This window comes from Prionailurus bengalensis, chromosome E3 (genome assembly GCF_016509475.1).
Source record: "Prionailurus bengalensis isolate Pbe53 chromosome E3, Fcat_Pben_1.1_paternal_pri, whole genome shotgun sequence".
Classification (NCBI taxonomy): Eukaryota; Metazoa; Chordata; class Mammalia; order Carnivora; family Felidae; genus Prionailurus; species Prionailurus bengalensis.
In genome coordinates, this window is record NC_057357.1 from 38819664 (window position 1) to 38844221 (window position 24558).

At 49.9% G+C, this 24558-nt stretch overlaps 2 protein-coding genes across 7 annotated transcripts in view; one reads left to right on the forward strand and one right to left on the reverse strand.

The window, feature by feature from the left end:
* CLUAP1 (clusterin associated protein 1) overlaps nucleotides 1–16581 on the reverse strand; it is a 35377-nt gene extending 18796 nt beyond the window's left edge. For 2 of the 4 annotated variants that reach the window (XM_043560729.1, XM_043560728.1), the window contains exons 1-7: nucleotides 16428–16581; nucleotides 13704–13815; nucleotides 12300–12384; nucleotides 11276–11455; nucleotides 8656–8751; nucleotides 5872–5955; nucleotides 1343–1476 (exon numbers count right to left, since the gene is read on the reverse strand). In XM_043560729.1, coding sequence (XP_043416664.1) covers nucleotides 1343–1476; nucleotides 5872–5955; nucleotides 8656–8751; nucleotides 11276–11455; nucleotides 12300–12384; nucleotides 13704–13815; nucleotides 16428–16449 — 713 coding nt within the window. In that variant the 5' untranslated portion in view covers nucleotides 16450–16581. Of the gene's footprint in view, nucleotides 1–1342; nucleotides 1477–5871; nucleotides 5956–8655; nucleotides 8752–11275; nucleotides 11456–12299; nucleotides 12385–13703; nucleotides 13816–15477; nucleotides 16369–16427 lie in introns of those variants that run through there. The other 2 variants (XM_043560726.1, XM_043560727.1) reach the window with 2 other exon arrangements.
* A 4262-nt stretch (nucleotides 16582–20843) lies between these two features.
* Nucleotides 20844–22798, forward strand: CE3H16orf90 (chromosome E3 C16orf90 homolog). 3 transcript variants are annotated; one of them, XM_043560738.1, is made up of 3 exons: nucleotides 20844–21226; nucleotides 21759–22106; nucleotides 22508–22798. In XM_043560738.1, the coding sequence occupies exons 2-3, from the start codon at nucleotides 21926–21928 to the stop codon at nucleotides 22663–22665; spliced, it is 339 nt and encodes a 112-aa protein (XP_043416673.1). In that variant the 5' UTR covers nucleotides 20844–21226; nucleotides 21759–21925; the 3' UTR covers nucleotides 22666–22798. The 3 variants fall into 3 exon arrangements, with proteins under 3 accessions (XP_043416673.1, XP_043416672.1, XP_043416671.1); XM_043560737.1 differs by having other exon boundaries at nucleotides 20845–21230; XM_043560736.1 differs by having other exon boundaries at nucleotides 20849–21260.
* The last annotated feature ends 1760 nt before the right edge of the window (nucleotides 22799–24558 follow it).

The following is a 24558-nucleotide window of genomic DNA, read 5'->3' on the forward strand; positions in this document are numbered from 1 at the left end:
TGTGTCCCCCTCTCTCTGCCCCTCCCTCACTTGTGCTCTGTCTCTCTCAAAAATATATATATAAAAGCAAAAAATTTTTAAAAAAATAAAATCTTGCCATTTGCAACTACATGGATGGAACTAGAGGGTATTACGCTAAGCGAAATTAGTCAGAGAAAGAAAAATATCATACGACTTCACTCATATGAGGATATTAAGATACAAAACAGATGAACATAAGGGAAGGAAAGCAAAAATAATACAAAAACAGGGAGGGGGACAAAATATAAGAGACTTAAATATGGAGAACAAACAGAGGGTTACTGGAGGGGGTGTGGGAGGGGGGATGGGCTAAATGGGGAAGGGGCACTAAGGAATCTACTCCTGAAGTCACTGTTGCGCTATATGCTAAGCAATTTGGATGTAAATTAAACAAAATTAAGAAAATTAAAAATCTAGGTGGGGAAAAAAAGGGTACGAAACTTAACAAAAATGAATTTATGCTTGAAAGGCAGAATTTTTTAACGAGACAAACATATCAGGTGGGCCACATTCCAAAGGTGGAAGGACGTGGTCCTGCCCATGGCTGGGAGGAAGCCTGCGGTGCTCCCTGGGTTACCCCAGGCGCTGCCTTCCCTCAGGTCTCAGGACAGCAGCCAGACTGTGGCCCAGGCACCAGTATCTCAAAACGGCAAGACATTCAAACGGGTGCAGGAGCTACACGGAGGAAGAAGCAAAGAGAGAAAAATGAAGGGACGACAGAAAGGGAGAAAAAGTAGTGGCACGGGAGAGAAAATGACAAAGAGACACAGCAAGCAAAGGAGGGTACAAAACGAGAGAGAGAGAGATAAAGAGAAAGAGTGCCCGCAGGCTCCAAGAAAACGTGAGCCTAGAAGGCTCCAACGACCTAGAAGGCATTTGGCGCCCCCATTATCATCCATGTTCCCTGGAAAAGAGGTTTTCGGTGATGGAAAGCCAAGAGAAAGACGAATTACCGGTGAAGAATGATAAAGGTCTAAAATCTACTCACACTGAGAAAGGGGAGTGTGCTTCTGTTTCCCCCTCATTTACGGCAAGGCCCAGCTCTCGGGAGACGAGCCTCGCACAACATTCACCATGTGGACTCACTCACTCGGCCCTGCATTCCGAGAAGCTGTAGAAGCCTGAGGGGAGGCTCCGGGTACAGCGAAAGCAGGGGGAGCACGAGCTGCACAGAGCGCTCGTTACCGTGAGCGTCGCCCGTACACCGGGAGGCCGAGACAGTCCCACAGGAGGCCGTCCCCGCTGCCCGTGTGCCGCTCGCTCACTCTGCTGGAACTTTCAAAGACGACAGTCTACTCATCCTTCAGGTGTTCGTATCTACCTGACACTCTGCAGAGTCTGGAGTCGCTTCCGATTTCTTTCCAGTTCTAATTTCCTCTTCTCGATTTTGGCTTCTAAATTAGCTTCGTCAGAGGCCACGTTATTGAGCAGGTCTTTAGTCTTCTGAACCTGTGCCTACAGTGAACAGGAAGTGAATGAGGCGGTGCCAACAAGGAACACCAACCCGACTCTCGGCAGAGAGGGACTTCGCGACTCGGCAGGCACCGCGACACAGGCTACGGGAAAGCAGAGTCAGCGAACAGGGCAAACCCGCCCCTGGCCATCACTCAGTTAACCAACTCGTTGCAGAGGGAACGTCACACAGGCCCAGAAAAAAATGACCGTCCTTTTTCCACGAGAAGAGGTGGTTTCTTGCCAGGGAAACAAATGAAGACGGAAAAAACAGCATCCTGGGCAGAGGGGAGAGGCTCCCAAGGCCTCCTGCGCAGCTCACTTGTTTAGACTGGTCACCCCGCTACTGCTCTGAGTTGGTAGTCTGCCTCTGTTTACACCGGTCAGGTTACTCCCCTGCTTACAAACATCTGACTCACAAAATGTGTGCACACGCAAGCATGGCTTTATTTAGAAGGCGACAGAAAGAAACCTTAGGGGGTCCCAGCCCTAATCCTGCCTGCTGGGACCGAGACAGAAGGCACCTCTTCTCTCCCCGGCAAGTAAACCTCGACTACAGACTAAAACAGAGAAACTACCGTGTGAAGGCAGTGCAAAAGCGGCCCCCTCAGCGGACCTGGCCTTTGGGCCGGAGCGTGGGTAGCAGGGCCTGGGAAAGAAGGCGAAGGGAAAGAGAGAGATCACGGACAAACCGCAGGCCTCCCTGTTGTCTCACGCCGGTCTGGGAAGCCGGCCGGGCCGGGCCTGGGCTCCGAGCTGCCATCGGCCGCAGCAGGAATGGTGTCCGGGAGCGTGGGGCTGCCTCCCAAGTTCTGACGTCCCAACTCTGCCTCACGTCCCCGACGCCTGAGGCGGGCTTCTGCCCACCAGGACCCCACACACGTGTCCTCACCCACGAAGGCCTCGTGTCTGCTCACCTGCAAGTCTATGACACGCTGTGGGGTCCACAAAGAAACCCTCTAAGGAGCGTGGACACTCCGTGACTGTCAAAGACTATATATCTTTGGAAGCAACCACCTCTATTGTTTATTTATGGTTTCATTTTTTTCTACTAAGTACACTCATCATTTCCAAGGTGCTTTCACGAAAAAAATCTTATCACTATCCGTTTGCTGCAAGTGCTTTAAAAATCCCAAAAGAGATCTAAACTCACTCACAAGAAGACAAGGGGAGTTTCTAAACAAAAAACTCAAGTTGATGGCAACTATTTCTCTGACTCAAAGTCAGATTAAGCCTAGTGCATTTATCTGACTTCAAGAATAAAAACAACTTGGGGCCCCCGGGTGGCTCAACGGTTGAGCATCCAACTTCAGCTGAGGTCATGATCTCGCAGTTCATGAGTTCCAGCCCCACATCGGGCTCTGTGCTGACAGCTCAGAGCCTAGAGCCTGGAGCCTGCTTCGGAGTCTGTGTCTCGCGCTCTCTCTCTCTCTGCCTCTCCCCCACTTGCATTCTGTGTGAGTGTCTCTCAAAAATAAATAAACTTAAAAAAAGAATAAAAACAATTTTTTAGGGGCGCCTGGGTGGCTCAGTCGGTTGCACGTCCGGCTTCGGCTCAGGTCATGATCTCACGGTTTGTGAGTTCGAGCCCCGCGTCAGGCTCCGTGCTGACAGCTCAGAGCCTGGAGCCTGCTTCTGATTCTGTGTCTCCCTCTCTCTCTGCTCCTCCCCCACTCGTGCTGTCTCTCTCTCTCAAAAATAAATAAACATTAAAAAAAAATAAAACAAAACAATTTTTTAGAGGTATGCACTCCTCAAATAAGAAACACCAGTGTGATAAATACAATTTCCCCTAGCCTGAAATAAATGGCCTATAAATAAATAATAACCCCTTTTAAGTATCCACGCTGTTGTGTTGGTTTTGCTTTTAGAATTATCAAATATCATGGATACTTTGCAACACTTAACAGACACCTGAAAAGGTGTTCACCAACTATGTCGCATACCTGAAGCTAATGTAGCACTGTGTGCCAACCACACTTCAATTAAAGAAAGGAAATAATAAATAACACATACAAGCATGCAAGCATGCATAGAGGGTTCTCCGGGAAATGAACTGGGCCCTCATTCGGCTACTGTACTCCTAATACATACTTAGCGCTAAAGGCACATTCATGCCATGTTAACTCCATCCAGCCAGAACACGGACAAGCAGTTAACTTTTCAACTGAGAAACCATCACAACTTACCAACAGCTGGGGTAGAACACGAAGCATTTTCTCCTGGCCTAGGTCAGACAGGGTTGCCGACTTGAGGCCCCATCACCGCTAAATACTTGACTCCGTATTTTGCATGAATGGGGTTCTCTCCTCCTCAATCACTGGCTCATGAAATGGACACGGATGCACTACCACCATCTAGTCCTCAGACCCTCTCAGGTCTCCCCACTTGTCCCCATGAAGTCCTTAACACCAGGCGAAAGTCACCCTCGGCATTCCGTCAGCACATCTCCTCGGGCTTTCCTGGACTTCCGCGTACTTTCCACTGGTGAAGAGTACGAGCCAGGGAACCTGCAGAACGCCCTTCAATGTGCCTTTGTCTGATCAGCTTCCGAACATGCAACTTCAGCAGGAAAGCACAGATATGACCGTATCCGGTGCATATTTCCGGGTGCAGAATTCTGATTTGTTCCATTACCTGTGATGTTCACTTTGACCACTGGATTAAGGGGGTGTCTGCCAGGATTCTCATGGGAAGTTACTGTTTTGTCCTCTGTAATTAGTAAGTACTTTTGTGGGGAGCCTTTTTTTTTTTCTTTTTTAAGTAATCTCTACACCCAGTGTGGAGCTCGAACTCACAATCCCAAGATGAAGAATCACTCCCTCTTCTGACTGAACCAGCCAGGAGGCCCTGTGGGGAGCTACTTTGAAACTATGTGAGATACTTTCTCTTCATCAGCTTTCAATATTTTTTATATCAGTGAGAACTCATGGTCTCCCATTTCACTCAATGCTCTATAAGCCATTACTATAATTTATTCTGAAGCTTAAACTGTCCCTAGTTTAACCAGGGGAAGCCCACTCAAGCTGCTCCTGTGTCCCCCCGACAGACCCCTTTCATTCTTCGGGCACTTCCTTCCTTGCTGGCCCAAAAGGATCTTGTACCTTCCTGTCCCAGCTCTGGACTCAGACATTTCTCCTCAAGAGCCTGGTTCCTTTTAGTGGAGAATGGCATTTAGAAGCCTAGATGTGGGTGCCAAGTGTGCTCAGAGGTAAGAAAGATAGGAATGTGGACGTGGGTGTGCATGTGTACGTATATAAATATGACATAAACTTACGTGCACAGACATACACACAGGGAGCTGGCTACCTACCTAACTAGCCAGTGAAAACCACGCATTTAACCAATAGCTCCAACTTCAGGGTTCATTCTCATTTTCTTCTCTTTCTCCTCCACTAACTCTCTTTTCCAAGAGTGAGAACCTAGGCATTCATCACCTTATATAGTTACCTACTTATCCATCTGTCTATATGCACTCAACCTCCCATCTCGGCTGCTCTGCCCTTCTTACCTGCTGAGGCTGCACCCTGGTGCTGGGTTCAGGGAATATTACTGTTTTAGGACAAGGATATTATAAAAACCTATCAATCTTAGAATTGACAGCTCTCAGCAAATTCTTGTTTTATGCTACTCCTGCTTTACATAAGCCTCCCCGGCCTGTGTGTACTGAATAAAATGAATCACTGATAACACAGGGATACCTACTATGGGCCAGACTGTGTCTGACACAATGTTACAACGAACACACAGAAGGACCCCGTGTGGCAGACATTGCCTTTCTCCCTGTTTTACAGACGAGGAGAGTGAAACACAAGGTTAAGCAACTTGCCTAAGATCACCAAGTGGGATGCAAACCCAAAGCCATCGGAGTCGAGAGTCTCCCTCACTACTACCCTCCAAATGAATGCCTGAGGTGAGATGAGCACATAATTGACGGCGGGTGAGCAGTTAGCGGTGGCGGCCATTCTATTCGTTACGGCGCCATTTAAAAATCTCCGTGCCTAGGTTTCCACACCAAAAAAAAAAAAAAAAAAAAGGAAAATCTAAAAATCATTTAAATGCCCAACTGTGATGAATTAAATGATTAAATAAAGTGTGAAGAGTCCATAAGAGAGAGCATTACTTATGAAAAGTATTGAAGAATTTAAGTGGATTATGAAATTATTAAAACTGACAAATTTTGAAGGAGAAATTTTTCATATTTATAACAAGGGGGAAAATAATAAAAGTAAGCAACCTACGTATCCTAGAATGTCCTCTGCATTTTTCACTTCCCCACTTTCATATCCCTTCTCTGTCAACAGGACTAAGGTTGCCGCGTCTTAAGAAGGCAGGGACTAAATCAATTATTTTCAAGTCCCAGGCACAAAAACTTTAAATAAAAGCAAACAAGCTTACCAGAATGTCTTTTATTGCAATTCTCATCACTTTTTCAGTCTCATTTATTTCTAGCGGTCTGGCAATTGCTTCTGTTCTCAGTTCCTGTGAGAAACAATGAAATGAAGTTCCTTTTCAGAAGAGGAATTCTCACAACCAATTCCTAGATGTAGATACAGCTTATGGACTAGCGCTCTAAAGTCCCATTACACTGTGGACCTCTGATGCAAAACCCCTTCTTCTAGCAATTCCTCCAAACGTTCTTCTAACCCTAATGCCAGCCTGGCCCCTCCAGCTCCCTGGGCCTTCCTCAGTTACAGGCCCCACGTCCCCACGACGCCACAGACAAAACTGAGCCCACCTCTATCATCTTTACTCCCAAGTTTGCTTCTTTACCTATATTTATTCATGGGAACCCCAAACAAGTGCAGCTCAACCTGCCGTCTGAACCCCCTGCCAGCCTCTAGGATCCTTCCTGTGATTAATTCCCTCTAAGTTGCCTGTCACCGACATCTGCAGCCAACGAGAGGAATCACCTTGGTCCTGCCCCCTAGCATGAACCACTAACCAACCACGGGAGGCATGTGTGCCTATCATACCAGTACCGGGAACTTCTCTGAGCCTTGGGATTTTAACGTGGATGCAGTTCTGAGGTTTCTGCAGCACGTTCCCAAACTGTCTTGGGCTTCCTTCATTCCACAGCGCCTCTCATCTCCCCCACTGTGGAAAACTACAGATGGCAGGGACCATGACCTATTCAAGGACACAGAGCACGGTGCCTTGCCCGTGACTGATACTAGTCCTCGGTGAGTACATGAAAAACAAACACTGGACAGGGGATCCTCCTCAGACCACAACTGTATACAGAATTTGAGAAGTTCCATATTCATGGCTCCCATGGCAACAGTCCGGCCACTGATTATTTCCATTCATTAGAGGATGGTGCTGAAAGAGTCCCCAGTGGAATCCCGGTTCAAGTCTCACAATGAAGCCACAGCTCTGTGGCAATTAGCAAGTGACCAACTCTCGTCTCTAGGTCTCTTAGAATCATGTGTAGACACACGTGCCCTCCTGCACTATAAAGAGAAAACACAGGTACCCGAGGGGCTCGGTCGGTTAAGCATCTATCTGACTTTGGCTCGGGTCATGATCTCACGGTCCGTGAGTTCGAGCCCCGCATAGGGCTCTGTGCTGATGGCTCGGAGCCTGGAGCCCGCTTCGGATCCTGTGTCTCCCGCTCTCTCTGCCCCTCCCCCACTCACGCTGTCCCTGTCTCTCTCATTCTCTCAAGGGTAGATGTTAAAAATTAAAAAGTGAATAAAATAAAATAAATAAAAAATAGAAAACGAAGAACCCAGAAAGCCTAGAGCTGCCTTGTTAACTGAATGAGCTATTAGACGGGAGCGGCCGTTGTGTTCTGCCAACTGCCCTTCACTGGGCGGCCACCACCAGGTTACCGTATGGAGAGCAGGGACGGTGAGCTGGTACCCAAGTCCCCTGCTTCCAGACCACTCCTGGCGCAGAAATGAAAAGCAAGAGAAAAAACACTATCATACTTCATCAGTGATGCCAGAACATAGACCAGGAAGTGAGAGGCCACGGCTGACATACCTGACCAGAACGAGATTAATTAACCGCATTGAACTTGAAAACGTGAGATGTGAGCACGTGTGCTTCCAACGACATACGTCTTTACACGTAAGAGTTAAACAGCATCCATTTCTTCTTCAACCAGCGGCTCCCAAACTCTGCCGCATGTTGGAATCACCCGGAGATCTTTAAAAGCTGGATGCCTGGCTCTTAGCCCCAGATATTCTGACTCACTGGTTTGGGGGACAACGTGGACATCAGGTGATTTAAAAGGACTATAGGAGCTCTGGAAGAGTTTTAGGAAGCACGCTCTTAAACAGCTCCCTACATGTAGTGGATGAAGCATTCTCCTTGATGGGCGCTGGCTGAAACAAGCATTGCAAATGAATTTTAACCATAACATCCACTTCAGCTGAGTGGTTGGGACTGCCTAGGTCATGGGCTCCCCAAACCTGCTGCACGTCAGAATCATCCGGAGACTTCTAACTTCCAATGCCTACGTCATACTCCAAACCAGTGACATCAGAACAGAAGCTGGTATCCACGCACACGTGATTCTACCGGGAAGCAAGGTTTAGGAACCACGGGCTCAGAAGAGCACTAGGTAGACAAGAATGCTGAGTTCCCCAGGATAAAGCACCATGATCAGCAAAGTCTGCTATGGGCACAAGGAGGAAAGTTCCAGCAACATGCTACATAATTGCTATTTGTGAACTAGAAGCCACAGCTATTAAAAACAGACCAGTGGCCCTAGAAGCAAGAATGGCAGCTAACGCTGTGTATTACTTCCCAGCACGGGATCTCATTTAAGCAGGTACATTTATATGTATGTATATATGTATGTGTGTGTGTGTGTGTGTGTGTGTGTGTATAGATATATATGTATATATACACACTTAACGTTTACTCATTTTTGAGAGACAGAGAGAGAGAGAGAGCGCAAGCAAGGGTGGGGCAGAGAGAGAGGGAGACACAGAATCCGAAGCAGGCTCCAGGCTCTGAGCTGTCAGCACACAGCCTGACGCGGGGCTCAAACTCATGAACCGCGAGATCATGACCCGAGCCAAAGTCGGACACTCAACCGACTGAGCCACCCAGGAGCCCCAGTCAGGTATGGTTTAATGAAATCAGAAGGACCGGGAAAAGCAGAACTGGAAAGGAAACGCTGAAAAATGCTTCGCTGAGGAAGTATTCAAGCATCCGAATATTGCTTACCCTCAGCTCCACCTCCTTGCCCAGCAGGTCATACAGAGAGGCCCCTCTGGATGTGATCTCAGAAGCAAGCTGCCTGGCTGCTTTCAAGTCTGCAATCTGGAAGGAAAAATATCAAAAACGGAAACCTCGGTGATACGTTAACAGACATTCAGAATAACCAGTTTGTTAACATCGATTCCTGTCTCCCGTCAGGATACCTGACTACTGAACATGTTTTGCATGGGACACATGTTACATCCCGCGGAGGCGCACTCCCAGGACACGTGGGTCTCTCCGAAAATCCAAATGCCAAGTCAAATGTATTCCTCAACCAGGAAGTGTAGGAGGGTGAAAGGGACATGCTTCCTATTCCGACTCGGTCCCAACAGGGGACCCCGAAGGTAGCAGGGTGACCACAGGAGGGACAACTGGAGAGGCACACGTCCTACCGCAGAACCCTGGTGCCCCGAGTTCCTCGCTCCCACCCCCCGAGCCCCCGCCTCTGGACGGGCCGCTAAGGCCCACGTGACGTAACGCGCCCACAGCCCTGCAGCAGCGCCCGGCTCCCTCAAGGGTGGCAGGTGTTGCCGTGAAGATGACGGCCCGTGGTCTGAGCACAGGCTTCTTTCTTAGGGTTCACAGGTCACCCCCTCTTCCTTGCATCTGCGACGTTTTCCATAGAGCCCCAATGTTTCCTTGCTCTGCTCCCTCTTGCTCTCTTGCAATTACATGTCACCCCCTCTTATTCCCAGACCACCAGCAACAAGGCTCCCTCTTCATTCACAGCTGAGGACTCTCTTCCCGCTTCTGCTTCCTCCAGCCCCAGCTGCACCTGCCTCACGGCAGCAAAGATCTGGTTTTCTCCGCAGGAGTCTCACCTCCCCCCCTCCCGGGCCTGGAGTACACCAGAGTCTGGTCCCCCGAAGTCTTTCTAGTCACACTCCCTCCTGAGTTCCGGCCCTAACGCCATCTATGACCTGAGGCCCGACACCTCACACTGAACGTGTTCCAGACCAAACGCCCCACCTTTCCCACCAAGCCCGCTCCTTCCATGCTCCCCTCCGTTTGGGAAACCGGCAATTGGTCGGTTCCGGTGCTCAGACCAAAGACTTTAGAGCTAGGATGTCTGATACCGCACGGACTTGCCACACGTGGCCATTTTCAATGTTAAATTGTTTAAAATTAAATAAAATTTAGAAAAGAAAAAAAATGAATAAAGAAGTAAATAAAAAAATTTAGAACCCACCCGGCTGTGCTAGCTACACGTGGCTAGTGGCTGCCGTACTGTGCGGTGCGGATAAAGAACCCATCCATCATCACAGACAGTTCTACCGGACAGCATGGCTGTAGGATCTTCCTTGCACTGTCTGTTTTCTCTCAACTCACATCCAAGCCCCCAAGATCTACGTTCAAAGAAGGTTCTAACTTCCGGTCACTTCTTTCCACGGAGGCGTCTCACTCCTGGTTAAAAACCTAGGTGTGGTTTCTCTGGCCTGACCACGGGCGACCGCCAAGGTTTTCCCTGGCGGGCCCCACGGGGAGAGCTGCGCCCACAGCGCACCAGAAGAGACTCCTCGCTGCAGGCTCTGAAGGGAGTGGCAGTCAAGGACTCCGGGCCCCTGACCCAACGGTTCCTACAAAATATCCGCCTTCCTAGCCCCAGGGCCTCCCCTCCCAGGTCTCCCATCCGCGGCCTCGGGCTGAGGTCCTCTCTGGTGCCTCCCAGGCTTCCCTGTTAGGGAGCTGGGGAGAAAACCCGAGGACACTCTCCCCAAAGACCCAGCACCCACCACTCTGCCACTCCTGGTCCTCCCCCACCTCAGGGTGAAAAGTGCTGGAGCCTTTTGTTCAGAGCTCCCTCAGGACACAACCCTCGACTGGTGCGCCCTCTCCTGGGAGAAAAAGGAATGGCGTCGGGGTGGGGGCCGGGGGGACACTTCCTCTGCTTTTAGCCCCTTGCCCAAACCATGACAGTAAGTGACTCAGGACTTAACTTCCACTTCTGACTTGCTGCTTGAACCAAGACTCCGATGCCTGGCAACTCAGCTCCCTCCTACCTCAGCTGAGCTCCTGACGTCACCCGCTTGGTTCAAAGTCACTGTCATCTCTTGCTTTGTAACAGGTCCACCTCCACCCTCACCTCCCTCCTCAGTCTGATCTCACCCCAGCGGCCAGAGTGATGCTCTTAACACAGAATTTCAAATCCCTTCCCGTCCTCCTGCTGAAGATGGCACCTCTCCCATCTCCCTACTGAAGACACCTGCCCCGGCCCTCCCCGCCCCTGCCCTGCTTTACAGTTCCCCACACATCGGCCACCTGTGACCTGACATTCCTTCTGCTGTGTGGTTTAGTCTGACGCCCCTAACTGAGCCACAGGAAGAGCGGGCTTCCGTCCTCGATGTTCATGCCCGCATCCCCTGCGCCTGAACTGTGCCTGGCATAGAGCGGGCTTTCGATAAGGAGCTGGATTAATTTACCGCGGCTTCTGTTTGTATCCAAGTGCCGACGAGTGCAAAACTGAAAAACTGCTCTCAGTTAAGGCCTAAGGAAAAAGTGGCGCCGGGAGTATCTGACAGGGTCCATTTCAGACTCTAAGAAATAAATACTCTGTCCCTCACCAGGAGCCTTTCATGGTCCTCACCTTTGAGCCGAGATCAAACTTGAATTTGCTGACGTCCTCTTCTCCTATCTTCGAGCCCTCCAGCCCTTTGGTCTTCATGGCGTTATAAAGGACAGAGGTGATCTTGAGAAGTTCTTTCACTGCATACCCATCTGCCTGATAAAGCTTCTTGGTATTGAGTTTTATATGTGCCTTGGTGGCCTATTTTCAGACAAAAGAAGGGTAACAGTTTAAGGCCCTTTCCACGAAAAATCTAAATCAAATCCTATGTAGGTAATTTGAAAATCTCTCTTCAGTAACCTGACTGTATTAAGGGTCAAACTTTCAAGCAGCTCAAGCACTGCAAGTGGGTGTGTAAACGGACGCCATCTAGTTGGAGAGCAATTTGGTAAGGGACAAGAAAATTACAAATGCACATTATCTTCGCCCCAACAATTCCAATCCTAAGGACTCATGCTGGAGACGCAGTCATGAAGAAAATGATATGTACAGGTTATTCACGACAGCGCTGTTCCAGAGAGCCAAAGTTACAAACGTCTAAATGCCTATCTGTATATAAACCACATAAATCATGGTATACCCAAAAAAGCACTACTACCCAGCTATAAGAAAGAATGAGGAAGCTGTATTTGTATTTGGAAAGTTCTCCAAAATGTACCATTAAGAAAGCAAGATCCCAAACACCATGTGTGTAAAGGAAGGGCAAAGAATGTATATTGTATTTGCTTACCTATGCATAAAGAAACTCGGGAAGACGCGACTGGGGACAGAACTGGGTCAACGGGCAGGCAGGATAAAAAGCCATTCTACTGTTTTACATTTTTAAAAAATGTTGAACCACGACATCTATTACCCATTCAAAACTAACGAAATAGAATTCTTAACAAACAATGAATTAAAAACAGAACCCCAAAACTCTGTGCTGGTGAAACGGCTACCGGAAACCTGCTAACGGGAGGCGGTCAGAAACCGGCAAGCGGCCCTAACGAGGACTCCTCTCCAGTGGGGTTAGTGTTATCACTCTGTCACAAAGCTGGGAACTAACCATGAACTGGGCAATTGCCTTAATGAAGAAAACTCGGTCTTGTTCAGTCTCCACATCTGAAGGGATGTCAGTGTGAGGTTCATACCTTTCACAGAAAGAAAAGACACAAGTTAATGAAGTGGAAAGTTAACACAACAGAAAGCAGGCAGCTGAGGGGATCTGTGACAATTAGCTCTTGGAGTCCCCAGCTAAGGGGGCAAGGTTAAGAGAGACCTCAAAAGCAGCATAAAATGCTAAACACTCAAGGGAGTGAGTCCTCACCTAAGAACAGATTTATGGGATTCCAAAAATCAAGTCTGGGGCTCAGCATACAAACTTAAATCTGTCTCAGACCTGAAAGTGTAATTAACATAATCAGAACTATTACTCTAGCCGACAGCCCTTGACACAGGGCTAACGCGTGGGGTTGGGAAGTGCGGAGTTACAGGTGCCACTGACGACCCGCCAGGGGTCAGAAGTCAGCCGTCTCCTTCTAGGCAGCCTGCATGCTAAGAAGGGTTTTTACACTTTTCAAGGATTATCTATCACAAACAAAACACGTGTAAGACTTTGCAACAAAGATCTTATGTAGCCTGTGACAGCTGAAATAGTCACGATCCCCGTAGAAAAGTCTGCCAACCCTGAATCGTGGTAGATTTCTCACACAAAATGAAATTTAAATCTTGGCAATTTCTACTCCAGTACTCATCAGAGTGTGTGGAGAGACCATCACTCCCTGTGGAAGTGAGAGCATGAAGAGGCGCTTGGACCTGAGCGCGGCGCATGCTTCCGACTAAGAAACCTCTTTTACCACTGCCTGGTATATTCCCTTCGACCACAGTGTTCTTGGTACTCCACTGATTTTTTTTTTTTTTAACATTTATTCATTTTTGAGAGACAGACAACAAGCAGGGGAGGGGTAGAGAGAGGTAGACACAGAATTGGAAGCAGGTTCCAGGCTCTGAGGTCTCAGCACAGAGCCCTATGTGGGGCCTCAACCCACGAACCATGAGATCATGACCTGAGCTGAAGTCAGACGCTTAAACGACTGAGCCACCCAGGCGCCGCTCTACTCCACTGATTTTTAACAGGTTACAAAGGAGTCTGTCAAACTCACAATTTATTGAGTTCTTGGGGTGCCCGGGTGGCTCAGTTGGTTAAGTGTCCAACTTCGGCTCAGGTCATGATCTCACAGTTTGTGGGTTCGAGCCCCGCGTTGGGCTCCACGCAGACAGCTCGGAGCCTGGAGCCTGCTTTGTATTCTGTCTGTCTCTCTCCCTCTCTTTCTCTCTCAAAAATAAATAAATGTTAAAAAAAATTTTTTTTTTAATTTATTGAATTCTTCCTTTTGCTTCACAACGGTATCCTATTCTTGGTAGCTATGGAATATGGTATTCATTCTTAGCCCTCAATAAAAGTTCTAACCGTTTCACCAGCCAAAGAAGCACTTCAGACACAAGTCCAAAATTTGGTGTGCGGAAATTTTCCATAGAGATATGTCGAGGGTATCCCAAGGCTCTCATCATCTCTGTGAAATCTGTCCAAAGGTAAAACAACTCAGTCAGTTCCCCATCAAAGACCAACCACTTATTAACTTCGACATTTCCCTTGCTTTCCCTGGTTATTCCCAACATATTGACAGTTTGGGGGACTATTTATCAACTCTCTAAGAGGGAAAGTAAAAAGGAGATGAAAGTTGAAATACCTCCTCTGCTTCCTGAAAAACATTTAAGTTCAACGGGAGGGCAAAGTAAAAGCTTTACATTATAACAGAGTTTAGGGACTGGCTGTGAATCTGTCTTTGATAGGTCATTTCTCTTGGATATCTTTCTCTGTACTAATCAAAATGAGAATTACTCGTGGGGCAGGGTTCCCTCCCTAAGGAGAGAAAAAAAAAAAACCAAAACCTCAAGGCAACCTGGCTATACGCGTACCACACGTACGTGACAACATCCGTCACGACCTTGTAACAGGAGACCCCTAGTTCAGACTATGTGTTTGTGTCTTACCATACATGGGAGACAAAGAAGTAAAAAATAGATTTAAAAAACTACACCACGAGGCACTGGGGGCTCAGTTCTTCGGGTACGGACCCAACTGAGCAGTGCCGGCAAGAACAAAGTTGCTTCCTGGAAAGAAAAGCCTCAGTGTCACGACTCTGCCCGAGGATCCCGCTACACCCGGCTTTATACAAGGTCATAAGGGAAAAATACATTACATGTGAACAGTGGTTATGTTTAGAGGTGATGGTGGTCAGGGAGAAGTTCACCTGAGTTATTGTGGAGTTGTCTTTCTTATCTTTGTTTAGTGAGCATGTAGGACTAAGGTCCTATATAACCCAAATTTTAAAGGTTAATTGCATATTTAAAGAAATCTTAAAGAGACTGGTGGAACTATACAGCAATACTTAGATTTTTTTTTATACACCAGAACAAGAAACAACACTACTAATACTTTTCGAAACCGGAGGTGGTGGTCACTAAGCTTTGAGCAGAATGAGCAAATGAACATAACAAACGTTTTTTGCGTTTCCACTACGCGCCAAGGTCTATATTCAGTGCGCTTCTGGCTACAGAATGCCTGTCCTCGCCCTTCCTGAAGGTTCGAAATATCTCAGCGACATTCACAAATAAACTTCCGGGGCACCGGAGGTTAGGTTGGATGTCAGCAGGCAACAGAAGAGAAGGTACGAGCAAAGGAAAGAGCAAAGGCACAGAGGGCCTCTGTCACTGTTTTCTGGGAAATGTGAACAGAGTGGGGGTAAATAATGTGGCAGTCTTCCCACCACACAGCCAGGAACTGCCTAAATCCGTCCTCCTATGGAGTTGTCAGGTTCGGTTAATTCTGCAACATGGGGACAATTTGAGACTCTTACCATAAATTGCACACACGTTTGGCATTCATTAAGGGCAAAATGTTCAGAAATTCCCTTCTTATATCTTCCCCCCCAACACAACTCCATTGAGCGTCCCCTAGCAGAACGCTGGCCTCGGCCTCTAACCGTGGGGGGGGGGGCAGAAACTGGTCTCTACAACGCACAGTCCCCGCAGACCCCGCAAATCCCAGAGGTCGTAATTCACACCATGGTACTACCAGGGGTGCCAATAAAACGCGATGCCTCCAGTCACAACTGAAAGGAGTAATCGTTAATGGTGACATTTCCAGCAATTCGGTTGGAAAACTGGCAGTAAAGACCCACCCCAAACCACCACATTGGCAATCACCGGCTCCACCCACGCGGGTGGAGCCAGTCTGCTCAACCGCTTCAGATTCAGAAAATGACGGTGCATAAAAGGCAAGAGAATTCGATTCACACAGTGCCAAGTCCGGGTCGTTGGTTCCACCCAGTTCTAGCTGCGTGACCTAAAGCAAGCAACTTCACCTCTCTGTGGCTCAAAGTATTTCATCCCGATTACACTACCTACCTCACTGCCAAAGCGAGGACTAAAATACCGTATTGAATGTGAAACGCCTGGTGTGTAACAGGTGCTCCAAAGAATGAGTAACGAATTCTCTTATCCGGATTCCACTTCCCCACCCTTCCTGCAAAGGCGTCTGGGCTCCCTTCTCCTCACCAGCTGTTAGGAAGCACGCAGGCTTTGGAAGTTAGACAACCTGAATTCAAACTCCAGCGCCAGCTCTCACCGCCTGTGTCCTCTGACCGAGTTACCTGACCTGGCTGCCCGTTTCCTCCTCTCTAAATACGGGAGCACAGAGTAGCTCCGAGGAGTAAATGAAACGATGCACACGCACAACAGGAACTACCTGGCAGATCGTAAAAATTCGATATCAGCTGCAACTATTATCAATCACCAGTCCCCTCCTCGGTTTTCTGAGCTCTTAAGCTAACCCCACTCAAAAACGTCTCATCGTCTTCCAATACGGCAGCGAGCAGCCCCGTGTGGCAATGCAAGTCCTGTGAAATTAGATACAATTAACCCCGGCTCCTCAGCCGCACTAGCCGCACGCGGCCGCGGGCACACACACAACCCCCCGCCATCGCAGAGACAAGGCTGGGGCGCCCAGCCTGGAAGGGGGGGGCGGCAGCGGGCAGGGACACCCCTGAGCCGCATAGTCTCGAGGGGGGGTTCTGGCCGTGCAAGCCTCGGACCGAGGACCCGCAGGTTACAGCGGGCAGGTATGCCTTACTGCGGAGGTCGCGGAAAGACATGGCGCTCTGATCCCCAGCAGCCTGGAGTCTGGGTCGCTCGCCCTCAGCGCTCACGGGTTTCTATGGCAACACACCCAGCCCTCAACGGCGCGCGGCCGGGGCCAAACAAGACTGGGCCGGAAGGGGCCCGGTCGCGCGCGTGCGCATGCGCAAGCGAGAGGGCGCTGGGCCGGGTACGTCTGGAGACGCTGAGGGATTCCGGTCGCGGCCAGGGCCTGCGAGTGTGCAGCATTTGCGTACCCTTCACACACGTTGCAAACAAACATGTGGCCCTGGCGGACACATTCTGATCACCTACTACGCGCCTGACACTGTGCTAGGCGCTCTACGTACTGCTTCACATTTCTTCCTCAACTCCCCTAGACAGAATGTACGGTAATGTTACGAAGCCAGGTCTCCCTCCTGGGTCCCGTGCCCAGCACATTTCTCTCTGCCATGGGTAAACTTGCTGGCTTCACCGGCGATCAAAGGCCCAGAGAAGCGGCAATAGCGTGAAGGGGCGAGGCCCGGGATGTAGCTGAGCGAAAACCCAGGCTGACCACCAGGCGGCGACAGGCGGCTCTGCCGCGACCGCGCCTGCGCAGCTGGCTCGGGCTTCACAACAGGCCGGAAATCGGCCCCGGTCCTTGCAGGTCGGGGATTGTCCTGGCAACCGTGGCTTTTGGGGCGTGGGTGTGGGCGTGAGCCCGTGGAGGGAGTGTGGGGCTGCTAGGTGAGGGATGCGCGTGACACGTGGCCTGGCCGCTGGGAGATCCCGTGGGAGTCCTCCCTGCCTGGCTGCCAAGGTGGGAGGCAGGCGACCGAGAGGGGCTGGGGGCGTGAATGAAGTGTGCCGAGTCTGGAAGGGCGGGCCAAGAGGAGGTAGTGCCACCCTCTGGCCACCCTCCTCCCTGTTGGTGTGGGCGAAGGAACCGACGCACAAAGGCTCGGACCTTAAAGAGAGTCCCGAAATAGAGCCCACACACCTGGTCGCGCTTTCGTGGAGAGTTTTGTTTTTCCCTAAACGTAAAGCTTAAAATCTATAGTTTTCTAGAAGAAAACTTAGGGGAAACGTGTTGTGACTGTGTTGAGCAAGATCTCTTAGATACACCAGAAGTATGAGCCCTTTAAAAAAAAAAAAGTTAAAAAATACATTGGACTGCAGCAAAATTTAAAACTGCTCTTCGAGACGCTTTTAAGAAAATGAAAAGATAGCCCACAGTCTAGAAAAAAATATCCACGAAACACACGTGATAGGAAGATTTGTATCCAGAATACATAATGAACTCTCAAAATCAGTAAGAAAGCAAATCAGTTAGAAAGCAGACAAAAAGGGGGCGCCTGGGTGGCTCAATCTGTTGAGCCTCCGATTTAGGCTCAGGTCATGACACGTGGTTGAGGAGTTCAAAAACCCTGACAGTGCCACGCTTTCAAACAATGTGGAGCAACTTGAACTTTTGTATATTATTGGTGAGAATCTAAAACAGTGCAGCCACTTTGCGAAACCGGTAATTTTTTATAAAATTAAATATATATTTAACATATGGCTGGGGCGCCTGGGTGGCTCAGTCGGTTAGGCCGCCAACTTTGGCTCAGGTCGTGATCTCACGGTCTGAGTGATCTCACGGTCTGAGTTTGAGCCCCGCGATGGACTCTGTGCTGACAGCGCAGAGCCTGGAGCCGGCTTCCAGTTCTGTGTCTCCCTCTCTCTGCCCCTCCCCTGCTCATGCTCTGTCTCAGTCTCAAAGATAATATTAAAAAAAAAACAAAAAACAAAACATATGGCTGAGCAATCCTACTCCTAAGTATTTGCCCAAGAGAAACAAAAACTTAGGTTCACACAAAAACCTGTACACAAACATTGATCCCAAAACTTGAAAGCATTCAAACGGACATCCCTCAATTTATGAATGGATAAACTGTGATACATCCATATAATGGATTACCACTCAGCTGTAAAAAAAGAAATGAACTGCTGATATATATAGGAGGACAATGCTGAAACTCCAATGCCTTATGCTAACTGGAAGAAGCCGGACTCAAAAGGCTACATAGTGTATGATTCCATTTATGTGACAGTCTGGATAAGAAGACAAATCAATAGTTGCCAGGAGAAGGTAGGTGCAAAAGAATATTTGGAGGGTGATGGAATTGTTCTATATCTTTTTTTTTTTTAACGTTTATTTATTTTTGAGACAGAGAGAGACCGAGCATGAATGGGGGAGGGTCAGAGAGAGGGAGACACAGAATCTGAAACAGGCTCCAGGCTCTGAGCTGTCAGCACAGAGCCTGACGCCGGACTCGAACTCACGGACCACGAGATCATGACCTGAGCCAAAGTCAGCCACTTAACCGACTGAGCCACCCAGGCGCCCCATGAACTGTTCTATATCTTGATCGTGGTGCTAACTATATGACAGTAGGTGTTTATAAAAACTTACAGAACTATGCACAAAAAAAGGTCAGTTTTACCATATCTAAAATTGTATCTCAGTAAGCATGACTAAAATCAAAAAAGCTTTAAAAAAGCAAAACTAGGGGCGCCTGGGTGGCGCAGTCGGTTAAGCGTCCGACTTCAGCCAGGTCACGATCTCGCGGTCCGGGAGTTCGAGCCCCGCGTCAGGCTCTGGGCTGATGGCTCAGAGCCTGGAGCCTGTTTCCGATTCTGTGTTTCCCTCTCTCTCTGCCCCTCCCCCGTTCATGCTCTGTCTCTCTCTGTACCAAAAATAAATAAACGTTGAGAAAAAAAAAAAAATTTAAAAAAAAAAAAAAAAAAAAAAAAGCAAAACTAGAGTGCCTGAGTGGCCCAGTTAAGTGTCCGATTCGATTTCAGCTCAGGTCATGATCTCACGATTTGCAAGAACCTGCTTGGGATTCTCTCTCTCCGCCCCTCCCCCACTCTCGAAATAAAGAAATAACCTATCGTCAATTCTTTGGGGTATATACCTAGGAGCGGAATTACTGGGTTGTATGGCAATTCTATGTTTAACTTGTAGAGGAACTGCTAAACTGTTTTCCCACAGTGGTTGCACCATTTTACATCCCCACCAGCAGTGTAAGAAGGTTCTAACTTCTCCAACATTTTCATTAATATTGTCATTTTTTTTCTTATAGCCATTCTCATGGGTATAAAGTAGTATCTCATGATCATTTAAATTTGTAATTCCTTAATGACTGATGATGTTCAACATCTTTTCATGTGCTTACTAACCATTTGTGTATCTTCTTCGGGAAAAATGTCTATTCAAGTTCTTCATCCTTTTTCAGATTAGGTTTTTGTTGAGTTTTTAAGAGTTCTTTATATATTCTGGATACTGTGCTTATCAGATATATAATTTATCAGGTTATCCCATTCTGTAGTCTTTTCACTTCTTGATAGTGTCTTTTGTAGCACACAAATTTTCAATTTTGACGAGGTCCAATTTATCTATTTTTTCTTTTGTTGCTTGTGCTTTTGTTATTATATCTAAGAAACCACTGCCAAATCCAGGGTCGTGAAGTTTACCCCTGTGTTTTCTTTAAATAGTTTTACAGTTTTAGCTCCTACAGGTAGGTCTTCATTGTATTTTGAGGTAATGTTTGTAAATGATGTGAGGTAGGGGTCCAACTCCATTCTTTGCCATCTGGCCGTCCAGTTGTCCCAGCACCATTGTTGAAGAGACTATTTTTCTCCTATTGAATAATCTTGGCACCCTTGTTGAAAATCAATTGACCAGAGATGCATAGGTTTATTTCTGGACTCTCTTGTCTATTCTATTGGTTAGGACGTCTATCCTTATGCCAGTTCCACACTCTGGGTTACTGTAGGATTATAGTAAGTGTTGCAAACAGCGGTAAGGAATCCTCAAACTTTTTCATTTTTGGAGAGTGTTGCTGTCTCAACCAGGTTAAACCTTCCGTCCATGAACAAGGACACACACACACACACACACACACACACACACACACGTGTGTATGTTTCCCTTTTTTTCTAGCACTTTTGTAGTTTTCAGTATGTCTTCCACCTCCTTGGTTAAATTTATTCCTGTTTTATTCTTTTTCTTTGCTACTATGTAAAAATACAATTAATTTTTGTGTGTTGATCTTGTGTCCTGCAACTAATGAGCTGAACTTTTTATCTCTAGTGGTTTTATCCAAATAGGTTTTGTTTTTACATGTGACTTCATGTTTTCCCTATATGAGAACAGGTATCTGTGTATGAGAAGTTTAACTTTTGAAGAAACTGTCTCCCAAAGCAGTCATATCACTTTTCATGCCCCCCAGCAGTGCACAGAGCCCCAGTTCCTCCACATCCGTCCTTACACTTGGTACGACCCACATGATACCCCATCATCGACTTACAGGGCAATGGACGGTTAGAAAAATTAAGTGACTTGCGCAGCCACCCCAAACCATCTTCTCAGCAGGCTCAAAGCACTCGCTCAGATCTCACCAAGTCTGTGCCCTTAGAGCCTCATTTCCCACCCACGGATGAGCAAACTGACACCCCAAGAGGTCACTGAGGGAGTGACTCTCCGGCCTTCAAGACCTGAGTCTGTTTTGTGTGGCCTGTCCCAAACCAGAAGATCAGGGACCTCCTCTAGGATTCCACCCCCTTCCCTTGCCCTCCACCCACCCTTCCCCTACCCCGGGGCATCATGCTCTCCCAAACTTGGGGGTCCAGGAAGGCTGGGAGTGTTCCGCTTGACATCACAGAGCCGGTTGCCACGGGAGACCCAGGCAGGGGAGAGCTGAGCCCTGCTGCACAGGAGGCCCAGCAGCTCCTCCCCCACCACGCTGGCCCTCCATGGAAGCCTTGGTCTGTGCGTTCTCTGAGCTGCGCATAAGAGAAGGTGCCGGGCTGCAGGGAGGAGCGGCAGGAGGAGAGATGCCCTCCTGTCCTGACCTGGGCCCAAAGCCACCGGAGTGGCCTCAGGGACATGCATGCTTGGGAGAGGGGAATGGCCAATGGTCTAGGCTGTGTGATCCCACAGTGGGCCTGGACCCACTGTGCAATTTCTATACTGACACCGGAATGCTCTTTCTAGGCTAGGGGGGCAAAAATGGGTGGTAGAAAGGGCTTGAAAATCCTGAAAAAAATCTTTGTGCCACGGTCTCGGGCTTCTCAGACCTCCCTGTCGGATGGGAAAGGGAAGAGGAGTAACATGTTGGGTGAGGGTTGGCGGGAGGCAGGGGACTGAGCCTGTTTGGCGGGCGGACAGGCAGGCCGAGGCTCGGCCAGCCGCGGGTGGTGCCCATTACCCGAGCTGGCCTTAAAGCACGTGACTGTGTTCTCCCCTCGCGGCTGCCGCGGCCTGCGAGCCACCACCCTCCTGCTCCTCCCTCTGCAGATGCAGTGAGCTGGGCCCGAGGACATCCCAGCCACCCCGACACGCCACCCAACATCTACGAGGGGGGCCTGGGGGCCCAGCAGCAGTGCCCCGGTGCCCAGGGAAGCAAGCCCAAGAACTTCCGGCTGCGTCACCTCCGGGGCCTGGGTCTCTACCTGCCGAGCCACATGCAGCCCGCCGGCCAGGGTGAGAGCCACTGGCTGGGCCAGCTCATGGCCAGGGGCTGCCTCCCACCGCCCGAGGGTATGGCCTGGCCCCTAGACCTGCCACACGGGACTTCGGGCCCAGGGGACAGCCACCGCTCAGTTCTGGAAACTCAAGTGCCCGGGGACAGCCTGGAAAATCCAGGTGAGGCAGGGCTGGGGACAGGAGGATAAGACCCAGAGAAGGGTTTGTTGGGGACTCAGATGGACCCAGATGGGCCCTTCTTCACTCCCGAGGTTCCTGGGTTCCTATCCCAGCTTTGCCTTCAATGAGGGACCTTGGACAACTTCATCCCCACCACCCCACCCCCAGCTTCAGTTGGCCCACTTGTAAAATGAGGGGGCTTAGACAAGGGTCCTTCTGGCTTGAGCCGTCCACTTCCTTCTTTCTCCTCCCTCCCTCAGGGCTCTCTTTATGGAGAACTGCTCCTCCTTTCCTATTCTGAAGAATGCCAGGTTCGGGGTGGGGGGTGCGGCGGTCATAGGATGGGCTAGCAACCTCCCTTCAGTCCCTCCGAGTGATTCCTCTCCGTCCACTTTCTTCAGCTTCCAGTTCCAGCGTGGACCCGGCCAAGGGTGCCCCCTCCCAGCCTGCTCTGCCAGAAGGCTTGGGGCTCAGGCCGAAGAGGTCCTGGGGGGCCTCAGAGGAGTCCACATGTCCCTTGTGCAAGAGAACCCGCTCTGGGGCTCTGGAGAGACCATAGGGATCTGATGGCAGGACTGGCTGTCCCAGCTCGGGACGGGAGAGGAAAGGATGACTCAGGAGAGGTTGGCAGGTCCAGAGAGGAAGGGCTCAGCCCCCACCAGGAGTCACCCCACAGAGACACCCCAGCAGCTGCCCAGCACCAGAGTCTGGGCCTCAGGAAAACTCAAGGGCGGGGGGGGGGGGGCGGGGAGGAGGGAGGAGGAGGTCCCGTGGGAGGAACAGAAAAAAAATAGAAGCCCTTGCAGCCTGCTCCAACTCAGGTCAGCCACCTGTACCTGGGAGGCCAGGCTGATCGGAGACTTGGGCTCCCAAGAGGCTGGGAAGCCCACAGGTCTAATTTTAATAAAAGCCAAGGCCTGCACCTTCTTGTCCCTGGGTCGGTCTGTGGGGAGGTCAATGCACAGAGTCTCTCAGAGAAGCTGACAGCTGCACTGAGAGCAAAGTTCTGGGCTGATGCCAGGGAGGATCCAAGGTGCTCCCACCCTTGGTTGAGGAGCGAACACCTTCTTCTGGGTGAGACTCCCAGGTTTCCCGGATGGGCAAGGTCTCGACAGACCTAAACGTGAGGCGTGGGATTCTGGCCGAGGCAGCAGAGTACAAACGAAAGCAGGCCATGTGTAGGGAGCGTGCCAGGAAGAGAGCAAGTTCCCAACCTGGGCAGAGATGCTGGCCTGAACCCCACGCTGCCACTCACCCAGGCCTTGGTTGAGTTCACTGCTCTGTGGGGACCCCCGGCCGTCCTGTCCCTCCAGGCAGGATGGGCACAGCCCTTCTCCCTGCTGGGCTGGACTCCAGGCACCTCAGCTTGGACTCCTCTGTACCAACGTGTGTCAGCATCAGCTCTGTTGACATTGGGGCCGGATCTTTGTCGCAGCAGCCATCCCTGCATCGTAGGATGTCTAGCAGCCTCCACCCACTGGATTCCCATAGGACTCTCCTCCCAATGTGTCAACCAAGTGTCTCCAGTGTCCAGTGTCCCCTGGGGGAGACAGAATCACTCTGGTTGAGACCCTCTGCTCTACATCACTAGAACTCAGCCCAGTAGGGACAGGATGGGAGGACCTGGGTTCATCTCAATGCCCCCCGTGTGGCTGAATTCCAGTCCTGGCAACCCTGCTCGGGCTAGGGCTGAGCTCGTCCCACCATGGGCTCCTGGGTGATGACCCAGGATCAGACCACATGTGATGATGTCAAGGACACTATGGATACCTGGGTTCCTTCCAGATGCAGGGAAATAATCCCTCAGAGCCCCTCCCTGCCCCTGTACCCTGGTCCCACCCTTGGACATTTTGTAGGCCCCTGGTCAGCAGATTCTGGGGACTCGGGTCCCTGGGTGGATGTGGACTTGGGCAGTGGGAGCCTGAGGTGGCAGCAGCCGGACAGCAGCCCCAGGAGGACTGAAGAGAGTAGGTGTTTGAATCCTCCAGCTGGACTGCGACAGGGACACGGCCGCCTAGCGGATCTACCAGATGAGCCACTGGGCAGTGACAAAAAGGGCGGCTCCCTGCTGCCCCAGAAGGCCAGGGCCAGGTGGACTGCTGAAGACAGATGTTAGGGAGACTGTCCTGAGCACTGGGCAGAAGTGAGACCTTGCCAGAATCCACAGTATATGGTCCTCGGAGGCAGGGCCCCAATCCCTGCACTTTTGGATGAAGCTGTTGGGCTCAGGGAGGAGCGCAGGCTGCCCCGGGGTCCAGATCTTGGGATGTGGTCAGTGGCCACCGTGGCCTCTGATGCACGTGTCCTGGTATTCTCGCTCGTGTAGTCCCCACCTGGAATTGGGACTGGCTCTGGGTCTTGCTTCACCAGCAGAATGTGGCAGAAGGGACGTGGTGTCACTTGTGGCCTGAAGGAGGCCTGGCAGCTTCTGGTGTGTGCCCCGGAGGAGCCC

Excerpts from the sequence above, each read along its gene's own strand:
- CE3H16orf90 (XM_043560736.1), top strand. The coding sequence starts at position 21,215 with ATGGAAGCCTTGGTCTGTGCGTTCTCTGAGCTGCGCATAAGAGAAG. Across the intron at positions 21,261-21,758 it reads TGAGCTGCGCATAAGAGAAG|ATGCAGTGAGCTGGGCCCGA; the intron begins GTGCCGGGCTGC and ends CTCCCTCTGCAG. Across the intron at positions 22,107-22,507 it reads GGACAGCCTGGAAAATCCAG|CTTCCAGTTCCAGCGTGGAC; the intron begins GTGAGGCAGGGC and ends CACTTTCTTCAG.